Raw genomic sequence first — 17,039 nt, 5'->3', positions numbered from 1 at the left:
CAAAGCGATTCTATTAGATTTCACGGGAAGAAAACGCAACTAAAGTTCCGAAAGGCCTATTCACATCGTCAGCTTCCGAGTGTCGCGCTTTCTTCTCTATCGAGTCTTTATCGTAGCCGAAAGATAACCAATTTTCGAAAAATTCGGAGGTTATCGCGAGAACGGTCTCGTTGAAAAATCGCCGGTTATTTTTTGAGCTGGGCGAAACTTTTCTCATATCCGCAGCCAAACAGCAAAACAACGATATATATTCCCGTATTCCAAGACACAATCTCATAATTTTCGAGTATTTTTAACGGAATCTAGCGCGGACCTATTATTTATACGCACCCATATATCTGGGACCCGTGCATGGGAAATATATAATGTCAAGTTAAAGGTACTTTTTTGCAATTTTCTAGCCCGACAGACGTTGTCGTGCCCTGCATTTCGGTTATTTATATTCCTATTTACAAAAATACTTCATAGTGATTCCGAACAGCGATTTGTTTCGTTGCTCGCTTCGAGTTGCCCGAGTTATTTACGCTAAATGTATGTCGTATTATTACCGAAACCACTTTTTATTTCCACGAACTCTTGTATCCTTTACAGATGCCACTGGTCAACAAATTAGTAAATCTACATCAAACAATACTTGATGCCTAAAGGCCGTTTCAACAAAACATCTAGAAAGTTATTAAAATTGTAATATTTTCACCCTACAACACAAAAATTGACAAGGTCTATACGCTATTCCAGAAAAGAGTATACTCATAAGAGCTTTCATTGTTTGGCATCCATTTTATTGCCGTTCTTTTTATCGAGTGCAGGTAATATCTAATAGGTTCTTCGTTACCAGATTATCAATTCAATATTATTGGAGATTTAACCAGTTGACAATTTCTTGTTTTCTCCCAGATGATGATGATGATGCATAGTGAATGATAGCTTGCGTTATCCATAACTGCTAATCCAAAACAATAATCCATTCCAAAATAATCTTCGCTTCCAACTATTATTAGTCTCTTCCTTTCTCCTTAAGACCCATTACCAGACCTGCCGTGAATGCTTGGAGAGCTTTGGTTATATTTTGGTTTTTGGTACTATCCACGTATCATAAAGATAAACGATTTTCTTCTGCTCTCTTCGGTACTGTTTTTTACTTACAATTTCATCGCTTCCAGTAATAGGGCTTTACATTTATGCTTTTCCAGACTAAATCCATATTTTATAAAGCGGTCCATAAAATTTTTGTATCAACACAATACTGCTATCCTGACCAAACTCCCGTAAAATCTTTGTGCGAGTTTTTTCAAAGTAATAATCATATATAATCAGGAGGCACTGGTTCTGTAGAATGTAACTAACTTTATTTGACAACACGAAGAAAAACCTAATACACAATTCTTCGAAGCCGGTCATTCATTTCATTTAAAACTCTAGGAAACAATAATGGTAGATGATCTGATCACAGACTATTGTGAAATCATTTGGAAAATAGACATTAAGAACCTTTGGTTTCAACAGTCTAGCGCTATTGGCTTCAATGCAGCTGAAAGACGATTTCCAATTTCGACAACATAGTTATCTTAAAAGTAGGCTCAACAACCCAACCAAGATACCGACGATTATTGCAAGCAAAATCATCTCGTGTTTTATTAGCCTGAGAAGTCACCATAGGACAACAATTCAAAAATATTGCGTACAAAATTTATGTTTAGTACTCCACAATGAAAAGTTAAGGAAAGCTGCTGTCGAAGAAAACTTTTATTTCCAACTTCTAAACCATGTGAAAAAAAGTGATAGAAATCATAGTTGGGACCGATGATATTGTAGTCAGCGAAGGTTTGACAAAGCTGAAACGGTCAAAATGGTTCTATACACCCTGCTATTCACTACAAAGTACTAATAGTTTATGTAACGTCTATTATTTATATTCCTGTCTTTATTTTCGCGACACGATCATCCGAACAAGCAGCAGTGTCTCGCTTTTATAGATAGCAGCGCCTTCTCGCGATGGGGGGTCGACCCTCTAGGAGTCAGTCGCCTTTGTAATCGTGCTCCCGTTTACACGTTCCCCAGTTTTTGGTCGCTGATTGAAGAATTTATTTACTTGATCTCTCATGTTCTATGATCATGCGTTGGAGAATTATCTAAAATTTGTTAATTGTTCAAAGAAACTTCCACAGGCTACTGTAATACTTTTATTTATTATACTTTATATTTCCTGCGTCGGTTTTTGCTGAGTCGAACTAGCTAACGTTTCACCAATCATCCCGTGGGCTTCTTGAGAGCTTGACTGTTAATTCTGATTTTCTATTGATAAGAATATCTAAGAATGGGGGATTGTTATGTTATATATGTTAGGATGTACGAATCCAAAATAAAACACATTACCTCTGCTCTCATCATAGGTTCATTGTCTTTACAGAAAACCTACGCACACAGATCGATACCTTAATGCATTGTCACATCACCATCAGGCCCAAAAATCATCGGTTATCAATTCTCTTGTTTACAGAAACGGAAAACTATCTCAGCCGGAGTCACTGAATCCAGAATTAAAACGCCTTACCTTTGCTCTTTTCTCTAATAATACACTTCACCATAACCTTCCAATAGGAATGAACCCGAAAGCAATGCCACACGTGCCACTGTTGTCCTTGCTTAACGTCAAAATCAGATTTACCACTTGTCCAAAAATCTCTCAACATCTTCGATCCGTCAAAGACAAAATTCCATCTGAGATGCCAGAAGTTCACAGCATTCCGTGCATATGCGGCAGAGAGTACATTGCAGAGGCCGGACGAAAAATATGAACTAGGCTCAAAGAACATGAAAGAGCATTAATACTAAGACAAATAAACTCATCAGCAGTTGCCGAACACAATCACGAAACCGGACATAAAATTTTATTCGATAAAACTAAAATTCTTGCATGTAATCAATTCTTTTGCCAACGAAATAAAAAACCTAACAATTTTAACCGCGACTCAGGTCTTTACCTGTCACCAATATGGAAATCAGTCATCCGAGACGGTGTTTATGCGAGCCAGTTTCAGTCAAGGTTTGAAGAAGCCAACAGGATGATTGGCGAAACGTTAGCTAGTTCGATTCAACAAAAACCGACGTAAGAGGAACCCAGAAGTTTTATAAAAAGTACTAAAATTTATTATTGTTTTATTGCGATATTGGTTTTCGCATTAACGATATTAGTTTTGTTTAGTTTTTTCGTTTGCCTGTCCGTTTCAATTCAAATTTCAACCATCCCGCGTTGACGGACTCTCGACATATTTAACAAAACCATATTTCTTTTATCCCCACCACCAGACTACCCGTCACTATTAAAGCTCAAAACGCCAACGTGGACCCAAGACCAGCTGAAAGAAGCGATCGAAGCGGTCGTCACGCAGAAAATGCGTTTCACGCAGGCGTCCGCACGATTCGGTATCCCGAAGGGTACCCTGTACGACAACATCCTGGGCAAATCGAAAAGGATGGCCGTGTTGGAGGAGGCGGGCCTCAATTTGACCGAGGAAGCGGCGGTTTTGGAGTTTTGCTGCGACGTATCCGTGTCCGCTTACAATCGAAGGACGAAAAAATCGTTGAAGGAGGTCTTGTATTTCGTGGAAAAGTTGAGGAGGATGAGAGATCCTGAATTTATGTTCACCGGTTTGTCGGGATTCCGGTGGTGGTGGGCGTTTTGCAAAAAGCACAGCATAGTCTCCCTGTATTACGAGAACAACATCAACAACAGTAATAACGGATCTCTCAATTCTGCCAATTTCAACCATTCCTTTTAAACGGCCTTTTTTTGTATAATAAAATTAATTTTCTTTCGCTATGATAGTTTGCATTTTTAGTTTACGTTGTAAGTAATAATTATTTAGTTGCCGGTGAAATTTTGGTTTTGCGTTTTTCGAATTTCCCGACGACACACGACACCCACAAAATGAGTTACTTTCCTTTTTATCTTAACAATAGTTTCAAAGGAACCCCTTTGTAATGTGACAAACACGCACATTATACTAGACTTCCAGTCTGTATAAAACAATTGTTGAAGTGATATTAATTCTTAAAACGATATTTGTTCATTACCATAACTTAATAATTAAGTTGTGTATCTTTCTCATGTTAAGACGATTCGACTGATCAAATTACATACAATTTGTAGCATAGGAATAAATCCGGTTGCAGTCCTAAAGAAATCCATCGCATTTCCGCGAAATGGTTTTGTCATTCATCAAACAGCGGGAGGTAAATTACAATTTGTAACGAATTTTACGGAAAAAAATCGTGGGAATATTCGACTTTATTCGCACGCAGTCCACACACAATACACCTGCTTTAATATGTACAGAGTAGTCCAGAACAAAATAACACTGGAATCAAATATGATCCGTAAATTACGTTAGTCTTAAACAGAGAATCAAGCGCAAGCGCAACAGGTAAACAAATTATTTAAAAACCTTTCCAAATCCTCGCTATATTCGTAAATAAATCTTGGATAAATTATGGTAAATCCCTGCAAATCTTCAATAAATGATGGTTCTTGTCCCTTGGTTAGACTTATAGATATATAATATTGAACAAAAAAATTATATTTTAAATTTTTTAACTAAAAATTGACGCATTCGTTCAATAAATGATGGTAAATCACTGTTCTGTGGTTAGAGTTGCGGATAAGTAATATTTGTTTCGCTCCCTAATTCACCAAAAAATGATGTTTTCAAACTGCTTTCAAAAACTACGCCGTTGATAGTTGATAAATCTTCAATAAATCGTGGTAAATCCATACTAATCTTCGATAAATCATCACAATTATTTCGTGATTAAAGGGACAAATATATAATATTTGTCGAATCACTCTTTCTCAAAAAAATATCCTGTTGGTAAATCATGGAAAATCTTCAATAAATGACGGCTCTTGTCCCTTGGTTAAACTTGTAGATATATAATATTCAACAAACAAAATATGCTTTAAAATTTTTAACTAAAAACTGACGCATTCGTTCAATAAATGAAGGTAAATCACCGTTTTTGCTTCGAGTTACGGTAAAGTAAAATTAGTTTGTCACCAATTCACTAAAAAATGATGCTTTCAAAATGCTTTCAAAATGCTTTCAAAAAACTAAATCGTGGCAAACACAACAATTATTTCTTGATTAAAGTAACAAATATGTAATATTTGTTGAATCATTTCTCTCAAAATAAATATATCCTTTTAAAATCTTAGCTAAATTGTTGAGAAAGACATAGAATAAATAAATGTTGGTAAATCTCTGTTAATCTTCGACAAATCGTAATTCGTATTTTTGTAATATTTAGTTACTAACTTATTTTTTTTTCGTACTACGAATTCTAAAAAAATATTTTCTCTCGAGTACCTCGTTAAATTATTCATAATCAAATCTTTCATAAATAGTGGTAGATTGCTGTTTATCTACATTAAATCCCAATAATTCTAAGTACAAGTCCGTTAATTTTTAGATTTTGATTTCTAAATTTTTCTACAAAAATCGTTTCATCTTCATCTTCAATTCTGAGCAAATTCTCGATAAATCATTGAAAATCGGCGACAATACAACTCGCTGTTGATCGTTTCAATTTTATTTAATCGCGGTGTATCAAGCGGCAGGCTATTTTCCAACGGAGACGGTTGATGTATTCTCATTTATACATGCGTCTTTAATACAAGTCGTTAGAAACGTATCGCAAATTGCAAACAGCACTAATTTATTTAACAAAGCAATGACGTCACTTTATTCCGCGTTTTTCTTTATTATATTAATAACGGTGAGACTGTCGCCGAACGTTCACTTGGGAATTCGACAAACGGCAAACGTTTTGCCTACTTAATAACCCAAACGGCAATCAAGATTTCATTAAGCGCGGACATTCCATTTTTACTTGTGTTAGTCGTAGGCCTATCCGTAGCATATACAAGGGTGCTCAAAACAAAAGTTTTCCCGACAAAAGTGCTCTTATCGAATAAATGATATTCCCATCCTAAAAATTTTATCCTCGTTAAGTTTTTGTATCATATTCGATTTCATATTTGCTATATTGTTACACTTAAGAGTAGTTTTGTATATATCATATATTTTTTGATACGGACGTGTTTAATTAGCCTAGAATGTTGAAGTTGTATGTGTCACGGAATCTCCTAATATCGATATAAGAATTCGCCAGGGTATTTTCAAAAATTAAGTTAGGTGATTCACAATCGTGTGGAAAACCAAATACTAAAGATAGTATTTCGATTATTCGCTTTTAAAAAAGCTCTGTAAAACTTTATATACGCTATTTTAGATGATACTTTCAACTCTGCTTAAATAACTTGATAGCTTTGGAAAATGTTTTTATCATCGGGTGATTCGAATAGAATATGTTTTTGTAACTTCTTTAATTTACAAACATACATATTTGAATTCGTTTGACATAATATCGTTTGGACCTTAACCCTGTACTTTCGTAAAAAAGTTTCCAAATAGCGTCTACTAGGCAGGGTGATAATTCAATACAAAGATTTTAAGATTATATTTATCAGCCAAAATAAGTCTGTTTTTCACATCAACAAGTGCGCTTTGTTTTCAAGATACAAGTGAAAGGGTATTTATAGATAATATCATGGCGGCACAGATGTTTGAAGATTTATTTTTTTTTCATTTAAATCGGTAATTAATAAAAAATTGGTTTTGTCGATTTATTAAAATTTTTATCTTGATACAAAAAACCGAAAGGAACCAAAAAGTTTCATTTTTGATTGCTCGATTTAAAAAAATTATAAATTTTCAAAATGTCAGTAGCGTAACATGATTTTACCTATAAACATCAATTAAATCGCCCCATCGGACGCCACTGAAACGAATAATAATAAAATAAAGACGCTTATGACGAGGAATAAGTTTGCCAAGCTTTGGCAATATCAGTCCAAAGATTTTTGAGTAGCTAATAAAAAACGATTTTTATCTATAGCCCTTGACACCCCGTGTCTCGAAAACGGAGCACGTTAGGACACTTATATGAAAACCAGATTTGCTTGTTCTTGCCTGACCAATATGCCCAATAGTTGTACCGAATTCTGAAACGCATTGTATAAAATACTTCCTATATTAGTATTTTCAAGTCTGATCTGGAGTTGGCGATCTTCTTCCATGCCGAAAACTTTTAATATTATCAACTCACACTGTTTATCGGTTACAGTCTTATGGATCGGCGCCATTTTTACTAAATGAAGTTATTACCGCTTCGCATGACGTTAATTCTGTTGGAACATGCGATGTACGCTTGTTTTTGTCACTTTGGTAATTATCACCTTGTCAAATGCTGATAGAGCATTACAAAGATTATAGGTTAGCGATGAGGGGCATTCCTTTTAATAACTTCATTAGGATGATGTTCGTACCCGCCGCTGGGAATTGTTACGTTTGATTAATAACCCGGAAAACTATGCGCCATTTTTACGTCAAATTGTACGCCCGAGTTTGAAAATTTTGGTACGCATGCTTGGCTCGATCTCAGAGATTGAGAAAACCGTTTTCCTATGGCTCGGGAACATGTTTTGTTAATCTCCATTTATACAGGCCTAACAAAAGCCACACATAATAATCATCGACCACAGTGTACTTGAGTAATATGTAGTCCAGCGTGCGTACAAATCTTTCACCATGCGTTCAACAAAGCAATACTGAAATATATGTAATATCTTAAGAGCGATACGCTTAAACATATTGTTGATTAGAAAAGCAATACAATATTTAGATATTAAGCGACCTTTTACGTCTCAGTTTTACGACACTGTTATTGAGTTTAGCACACCGTCGGATACTCAGTTGTAGTTTGTGATTCCGTTTTTGTACAGGGCGATGCTAACGAGCGCGCGACCGCGACTTTTTGTACCACTTGCCTTATCGCGAATTTCTTTACTTTTGACGCTATACCGCCGGCGTGGCTCCCCCTGTACATCGTATTTTAATTTAGAATTAGTTATTTTCATTTTTTATTTTTCCATCATTTTTGTCGCTTGTAATTTTCTTCCTTTGAGCTTTAGTCCTAAGCAATTCCATATGTAATTTTCTGTTTTTTTTTTCGAAAGAAAATGTTAATCAATAAAGATCCATGAAGTTATACCAGTATTTTGTTTTACCAGTTGCAGAAGTCCCGTCGACATAGTTGCTAGCTAATTTTCTTTTAACCAAAGCTAGCAGTCCTGTCCCTCTATTCCCTTCGATTATATGTTATATTATACCTACAGGCATTTCCGTTGAACGTTATTAATTCATTGCAATATTTTGTTTTTGTTTATGTTGCAGGTTGCTCACTTAAACACGGTAATACATATTATTTTTTACACGTAATTATAGATTTTGTTGCTACATTGTCGGGACTCGTGTCCAAGTTGGGAAAAAATAATTTTGCTTTAGTTTATTTTTGTTGTTTATTAATAATGCCCGTCATATAGAAAAACGCAGCGGATAAAGTCGAGATATCTCTTAAGACTGCTTATAAAAAAATACAAAACCATCTTCAAAACCAGAAAAAATTATATAGTGGCAGTAAAGTCTCCAAATGGTTTCAAAAACACCTTGACCAATCATTTTCAATAACTAATCCAATATCTGGATGCGAAAACCATTGGAAATGACACCTGTTCAATGCAATAAACCACATTCGACACAACTATTTAAGTTAGTCACCGACGTAAATGATTTAAAAAAAAAAGAGTCATAATCCAAAAACATCTTTGCGACGAGAGAAGAAGATCAATATATTGTTTAAGTAAATTTAACTTTCAGCAACAAATAATTTATTTATTCCTATTTTCAGCATTTTATTTGTGTGGTCAGTTTGGTAATTAAGAAAGTTGATAAAGTAGCTTAAATCAACTCAGTAACCTCAATTTAAGCAAACATAACAAATAATGAGGTATAATTAGGTATCAAAATACCAAAAGTATCACTAAGTCTGGTAGTACAAGCAGCTGGTGAGTTGGTAAACCGCCACCGTTGACAATTGCACAAAATTGTATTAAAAAAACTATTTTTTCATGTTTTTCTTTATATTTTATAACTACCCCCATAACAGCAACAGCACATTCGAATACAAAAAATGGTTAGAGCAAACAAAAGAGTGTGTTAATAAATTTATTAAAAAAACGCACAAAAATAAGCTGTATTGTAAAAATAATCTGATGATGGACAACTTAGAACAGTACCATTTAACGAGGGATCACAGGGTAATCAGTTAAAGGTAGTCAGCGGTCATATCTTCAAAGATATTTCACACGATTTTTCCCCCAACTATACTGGTATTTTTTTAAGAAAAAACATTTTTTAGAGACCAGAAGAATTACACCCCCTAACACATCTAGAAGTAATTCATAGCGATTTCTCTTCGATTTTTTTTTCTAAATCTTGGAGAAATGACCGCTGGCTATCCTTAAGTGATCACTCTGTACAGGTTGTCCCAAATATTGGGATCTTAGAAACGAAGAAACGGTTAAATAGAGGCATAATTGCCTATTTTGGTGTTTAATATAAAACCTTTTCAAAATGGAGCAAATTCTGATTAGATTCGATGATATCCGGGAAAAACCGAAAATCTGTAATTTCCCATTGCAATTTTCTTCCTCTACAATTTCCAACAACCAGACCTAACATTTTTTTTTATATGTAAGAGACTACATTTTTTAATCTCGTCAAAAATAATTGTTTCGCCACAAAGCACGTTTTCAACTTTGAGGTTGTTTTTCTCGGGCACTGAGTTATATTATCATAAAAATCAACTTATTGTCAGCAATAATAAGGAAAAAATACAGTCGCCACGTCTATCTGATTTGAAATCACACCGCTAGGCATTTTTATTATTTAAACAACGACCCAATATTTCATGCGTTTTCATAACGTTGGTAATATTTTAAATAAAAAAAGAGTCATTGCTATTGCGCCGTGATTTATTGCCACCTACGACCACAAACCGGCGATAAACATCTGATATGTAACAAATAATTATTGTTTGCGATAAAAACAAAAAGACATTCGCTAGCGATTTACGCCGCGGGGACATTTTTAACTATATGCATCTAAACGTTGCCCAACCTATTTCGCGATACGAATCTTAAAATGTAGCAACAATGGTCTAAATAATGAAACTTTTCTTTTCAGGCGTCTGTTACCATTTATTGTGACACTATCCATTATTAAGTTATTAAATTTACTCCGTAATAATGTATTTCTAGTACTCTGCAAAAAAATAATTAATTATATTATCAAAGGTTATACACTTGTTTACTTAATATTGAATAATAAAACAACCCAAAACTCAAAATTAATAAAATATACCGATAAACGATTTTTCTCGTATATTTTACCTACACCTTACCCACGAAAGGTCATCCTTGAAAAATTAAAAAAAAAAGTATAAATGCGAAAGTTTTACGTTTTTTATGAATTTTAGGGGTATATTATTTTCTATCATTATAGATCTCTTTTCTGATTTCATTCGCTTTAAAAATATGGAAGTTCAAATTTTAAAAAAATGTTAATAATAGCAAATGATGACATTTGTTACTCATCTCGAATCTAATTTCATTGAATTCAAGAATAACTGAATGTTTTAGTTATTTTAATTTGACAGCGATCATCAATAAATTTCAGGCAGGAAAACAACGATAATTTTAGAAGAAATCATCATCAGATTGACAATCTCACATTTTTGCTTTGTGTAAAGGAATGTAAAATGCGTATTTACACTTATCAAAATTCGACGTTTACCAGTCCTTTTTACATATTCGTCCGAAAACTTTTAACGTTAAAACGAAAAAACACAAATCTTGTATAGGTGATCTTGTAGGTAGGGTGTAAAAATATAACCTGCACTTCTCTGGAATAAGAGAAATTGATACAAAGACGTTGCACATTTTATATTTTAAAAAACATGTTCAAACTAAAAGTATAGTAATTGTACAATAAGTTTAATGTGACGTCATGTGGCCATAATTTAAATAATTATCTTTTAAAATTTATATTAGTCATCACATAAACAGATATTTTGTTTATAGCACGTGCTTTTGTTTTATATTAAAAATAAACGTGACAAACAAAAATTGACTTAAACTCAACTCAAAGAGTAACTGTCGATGACGTCACTTTGAACTCGTCGCGAAGACTATACGCTCCTAATCTAAATCTAATGTGAAAACAAAAAAAGGGGTCCGGAACTAATATGAATATTTTTCCGTTTTTCTTCTAGCAGACAGCTACCAGTACCAGTTGCAATCGATGTGGCAGAAATGTTGGAATACCAACCAGAGCCTCGTCCATAACTTAAGGTTCCGGGAAAGGGGCCCGTTGAAGTCGTGGAGACCCGAGACCATGGCCGAAGCGATATTTTCCGTTTTAAAGGAAGGCTTGTCACTGTCCCAGGCCGCTAGGAAATACGACATACCCTACCCCACGTTCGTGTTGTACGCAAACCGCGTTCACAATATGCTAGGGCCATCGGCTGACGGAGGATCAGGTGAGTTTACAAGTACGATTCTGCTATTTTTATAAAATAAAAGATCTTACAATTACTTACTCAAAAATTAAACTCTAAATTTATTATTTTTCGTAATTTTTAAGTATACTTTTCCTATATTTATACAATATATCCCAGATTCGCCTCTCTATGCAGGAATCCCCGCTATTATACCTACAGCACTTATGAAATGCGGAAAATATTAGAGGAAATTTAGTGCATTTGATTACCGGCCAATTTGTTTGGGAAACATCGGCGATAAACCTAAAATGTCGATTTTCGTTTTTCTCCAGTAAATCGAAAACGATTAAATTAACAGCTGTCAAAATGTGACATTATTCGGAAACTTTTTTAAGACATGTCTCATCATCTTTTGTTATCCCGCAACCCTAATTAATTTTCATTTTTCTTATGGTAGCCATAAACACTTTTTCAAGTCAGTTTCGTTTCCCACGGATCCGAACCACTTCCGACATTTCCGGGATTTTACCGCACGGGTTTGTTAGCAATCGGATGTTTTCCCATGCCTTGAATTTTGACGTTTGTCAATTCTAACGACCTGTCAGTGAATGTATTCGTGTTGTTTTGCGAAAATATACCCAAAAACTAACGGTTGTAGAAAAAAATGTTTATGCAACACGTTGGATAAACTTTTCAAGTCACTCGCTGCGCTCAGCTAGTATCAAATAAACTCGTGAGTCAAATGTCCTTCACCGCAGTTGTTGCATACTATTATCACATTTTTCTAAAACTTTTGGATTCCTCCTGCGCGTCGAACTAGCTAACGTTTCGCCAATCATCCTGTTGGCTTCTTCAGAGCTTGACCGACACTGGCTCGTATTTTACTCTATATCTTTTGTATCTGCTTTTATATTGTTTGAGGGGGGCGGAGCTAAATGAGGGGCATAAACACCGTTTCGGATGACTGATTCCCTGATTAGTGACAGACCTGAGTCGCGGTTAAGATTGTTAGGTTGCTTATAGATTTCTATAGACTGTCGGATTTTTGGTTGGTAGAAGAATTCATTACATACATACATAATTTTAGTTTTATCGAATAAAATTTTATGTCCCGTTTTGTGAATGTTGTGAATTATTTGTCTTATATGTTCTCTGTTGTCTTTCATGTTCTAGTTGAAATGGTATTTTGTCTTTGAATCGAAGATGTTCTGAGATTTTTCGACAAGTGGTAAATCTGGTTTTGACGTTATATTTCTTTAATACTTTTGATATGTTGTCAGTGATATTTTGAATGTAAGAAAAAATGGAAGCCAGTTTCAGTCAAGCTCTGAAGAAGCCAACAGGATGATTGGCGAAACGTTAGCTAGTTCGACTCAACAAAAACCGACGCAGGTGGAATCCAAAAGTTTCATAAAAAGTATTACGGTAGCCTGTCGAAGTTTCTTTGAAAAATTACTACTATAACACTTCGTAAAGTTACGTCTTAATTATTTTATAAGTAGACCACGATTTATTTGTTACCTTTTTTCATCTAAGGACTTTGAGGACTTTGGCGTTAAATAATTGAAAGTATCTGAGTTGAGCGCATTCTCTCAATAAAATGTAACAAATTGTTGAAACCTATTCAAAATAGTCGGTATTCCCTATTCCAGTGAAGAAAAATTTGACATTTGAGCGTTGTACTTGCAGTCACACAGAAACGCCGTCATTACCTCCGTATTTGGAGAAGTATTCTGAACGATGGCAGCCTCATAAAATCCAATTTAGAAATATTTTAGTTAATGAAACTGATTTTCAAAGACGAATGCGGTATGTGGTATAAATGCAATGGAAATCATGATTTTTTAAATCATGTATAAGCACAACACTCATCATTGGGCTGTGGAAAACCCTCGCGAGATACGTCTAAAGACTAGATTTCGAATTAACCTTTAGTCTGAGATTATTGATATTTAATTACCATTTTTAATTGAGCACCTATAATGAATTACCAATTATCAAACCAAATTGTGACTGCTTTACTACCTACTCTAACCGAAGATGAGCTTAGACGAACCTGGCTTTAACAGGATTGATATCCGGCTCACAACACTATTCAAGAGGTCGAATATCTTGGCCTCCTAGATCCCCCGACCTTTCGCTCTTGGATTTGTTCCTCTGGGGTCACACAAAAAATAAGGTTTATGAATTTGATCGTCCCGAGCTTACAGTCACTAATTGCCACAAATGTCTCGATGCCAATTCAAATATGTATTTAATAACTATTACATTACACTACTTGTGAATTGTTTCTGTAGCGATTTACTTTTGCAATTTGTATCGAACTTGTAGGTTATTCAAGTGTTTTAATTAAATTAACGACGAAATTTCTGACTTTTTTTAACACACAGTTGATAATTTGCCCAGAACATCTGTTGTTGAGAAATCGCTCTTTAGTTCATGTTCTATTGAAAATTCAATGCGTTTATGATTTTTTTTATGCCTGGCCTACTTATAAAATAATTAAGACCTAACTATCCGAAGTGTGATAGACTCTTTGGTACACTTGCGAGACATCACTGAACTGGAAATATTAGACTCTTTTCAAAAATCGATAAATAAATTATAAAATGAAAGTTAAGGTGGTTTGCGAGGTAACAAAAGACGATTGATACATGCACACTATCTGACTCACCTTAAAATAGTGTCTGAATAATGTTGACAACTGTCAATTTAACCGTTTTGGATTTACCGGCGAAAAAAGAAATCCGCCATTTTCATTTTTTCGCCGATATTTAACAAACCCAATTGACGGATCGTAAATCTGAATCCGGCTATCAAATGCACTAAGTTTCCTCTAGAACTTTCTCCGTTTAATCTTTGCTTCAAGTATAATAGGAGCAGAGATCCCTGTATAGAGAAGCGAATCTAGAAACCTTGTATTTGTACTAGTGTTGATTTTTTGTTTTTTAATTTTTATTTCACCGATCCTTTGTTATTTCTACTCTTTGTGTTTCTATTGTTCACTATTATTTACTCACACTCTTAGTACCACCTCTAATTATTGTCGATTGTTCTTTTTTTTACTGTATATTAATATAATTAATTTTATATCCTAACATTATAAGTCATCCTGTTATTTTATCCTGTTTCGTTCGCATTTCACTTTCTCCTGTTTAAAGTAAATTTTGTGTTTTTATTGTTCACTATTATTTGTGTTCGCATATTCAGGCGAGTTTGCAAGTACGATTCTGTTAAAAATGAAAATATTGATTTAAAAAATTTTAGTTTTCCAGCACTCTGTATTTAATTATTCCAACAGCCTTTCCATTCGTTTCATTCATATTTGTTACTTACTCTGTCTTATTTTTAAATATACATTTCTTATGTTTACATTTCTACTGGTGTTAGTTTTGGTCAGTTTTTTTTTCAATTTTCGCAATCCTCTGATAATTTCATTGGCCCTATTTTATACCCAATCTTTTTTTATTCCTTTATTATTCTCTATTTGGTTATTTCTTCGTCCCAGACGCGCGGAATTTAAGTCTCTCCAAGTGTCTCAAAAAAAGATCTTTCCGGATTCTTGACTTTTTTTTTCTTTAAATAAACTGCTACTACGATTTTTTTGCATTTTCTTTATCTGCATTTCCGCAAACCAAATAATTAGTTCGATGTTACCTTTTATTTTAAACCTATTTGACCTATCACCTATGGTTTGACAGGAAAATTTTAAATATATAAACCCGCCAATTTCTTTTTATTCTCTATCTGCTTATATCTTCTATTTTTGAAATAATTTAACATGAATGTTGTCGCTTCTTAATTCTGAAATTATGGCATCAACACAATCGGGTACCATACTCAAAATCTCAAACCACTAACACAATTAATCATAAGTCATTTTGACAACAAAATCTTTTCTCTTAAACAGATCTGAGGCCGAAAGGCAGAGGTCGGCCCCAAAGGATTCTTCTAGGCGTGTGGCCAGACGAACACATTAGAGGTGTCATAAGAGCCGTAGTATTCAGGGATTCCCATCAAATCAAAGAAGAGCCGCATTTACCTTACCCCAGGCTACACGTAAGTCCACAGTGCTTTTAATCTCGTAATTGTTTCTAACATGAGCTCTGCTGTCAGGACGGAGTCACCATTCAGAGTTATCCAAACAATTCATGTAGCAACGGTTCAGATCCCAATGTGTCGCCAGGGGCTGCTGCCGCAGCAGCAGTGGCCGCGGTGGCCCAAGGACTACGACAACAAATGTGCAGCATGGTAAGTCTAATCGCATCTCAATGTCTCTTCTTTGATTCGGATTAATCGTAATCGTGTTATAGGTTGCCGCTGCCCACAACCAGAGCTCCGCGCATGATACTAACCCAGTCGCGAGTCTAGTTAACTCGTTAGCACTAGCTGGACACTGCGGCAACATGACGTTGCCGAGCAACGGCGCCCCACCCATGAGCATGAGCCACCTCGCTTCCATGCGGAACATGGGCAGCCCGGCTGGGAGCATACAAGACCTGAGGATAAGTCCGAGTGAATCCGCCATGGAGAGTCCGATATCTTCTCCACTCGGGCTCACTGTGTCTAGCAGTATGGAACCGGCAATTAACATGAATATAGGTCAGTGCCTTAGCTCATAGAATGGGTATCTCTTGCGAGATAATGATTACTACGAGATAATAATAACTAAAAATTTGAAAAAAAAAAGATAGATAATGGAATTTTTTTAGATATTATTTTTAGTTATATTATCAGTAAAACCTTTAGATGATGGCTTTTATGTAATGCCATATATTTTATACGGGGTGTTATTGAAATAGTATCTTATAATTTAACGAAAGAATCTATAAATCGAGCGAAAATTCTTGTCGTAACGTTTTCATCTTAATATTTGAGAAAAATAGTTTCAAGGCTTTGCTATCTTCACGAAAGAATAAAATCAGTCATGATGCCAAGTTACCACGAGTTGTCACCATTCATAGAGGTTCAAGTGCGAAAAAAAAAATGATTTTACGGTCTCGCTACTTCTCCTACTACTGATATTACAAAAGGATTTAGATTCATGTCTAGTCGTCGGTCTGTATCATTTTATCTAACATTGTAAATCATCCTCCATCGATTTTTACCACGAAACTTGTACATCACGGCAACAAATTCCTACACTTCAAATCACGAAATAAACTTACCAGTGTAAGAGCCTTTTTCCAAGCCTTTCAAAAAATTTTTACTTTTTACAATATCACAAGTTCTCGAAAAAGAAAATACCGAAAATTTCCCTAATCATCGGCATTTTTCAATGACTGACTACAACTTGAATAGTTATACGTGCAGGTGTATCATCGAATAATTAATACACAATTTCAACATTTTCATAGATTGGGCATTGAGCAAATTAACACAACTACCTTAAAGTGCTGTTTCCACCATATAGTTATTAAATGAAATGAGGGCCGATGATGCTCTATACTCATCTCATACTATGACGCACCTTGAGTCATTTTCTTTCTACACTGCTTACCCATATTTAATAGTATATTATGCAACAAGTGCGGTAAACGTGTTGCATAATATACTTTTTCTACGACCGTTAGTTTTTG

General features: G+C 34.8%; 1 protein-coding gene across 4 annotated transcripts in view; it reads left to right on the top strand.

The window, feature by feature from the left end:
- Window positions 1-17,039, top strand: part of LOC132707056 (protein bric-a-brac 1-like) — a 491,329-nt gene that overhangs the window by 467,626 nt on the left and 6,664 nt on the right. For 2 of the 4 annotated variants that reach the window (XM_060678705.1, XM_060678703.1), the window contains 4 exons: window positions 11,236-11,511; window positions 15,371-15,519; window positions 15,577-15,711; window positions 15,774-16,062. In XM_060678705.1, the coding sequence (XP_060534688.1) occupies window positions 11,236-11,511; window positions 15,371-15,519; window positions 15,577-15,711; window positions 15,774-16,062 (849 nt within the window). Of the gene's footprint in view, window positions 1-11,232; window positions 11,512-15,370; window positions 15,520-15,576; window positions 15,712-15,773; window positions 16,063-17,039 lie in introns of all 4 variants that reach the window. The other 2 variants (XM_060678702.1, XM_060678704.1) reach the window with 2 other exon arrangements.

Source organism: Cylas formicarius, unplaced genomic scaffold, assembly GCF_029955315.1.
Source record: "Cylas formicarius isolate icCylForm1 unplaced genomic scaffold, icCylForm1.1 PGA_scaffold_9__14_contigs__length_23061073, whole genome shotgun sequence".
In the NCBI taxonomy this organism is placed as follows: Eukaryota; Metazoa; Arthropoda; class Insecta; order Coleoptera; family Brentidae; genus Cylas; species Cylas formicarius.
The sequence above is the reverse complement of the archived record's forward strand: the minus strand, read 5'-3'. Positions and strand labels throughout refer to the sequence as shown.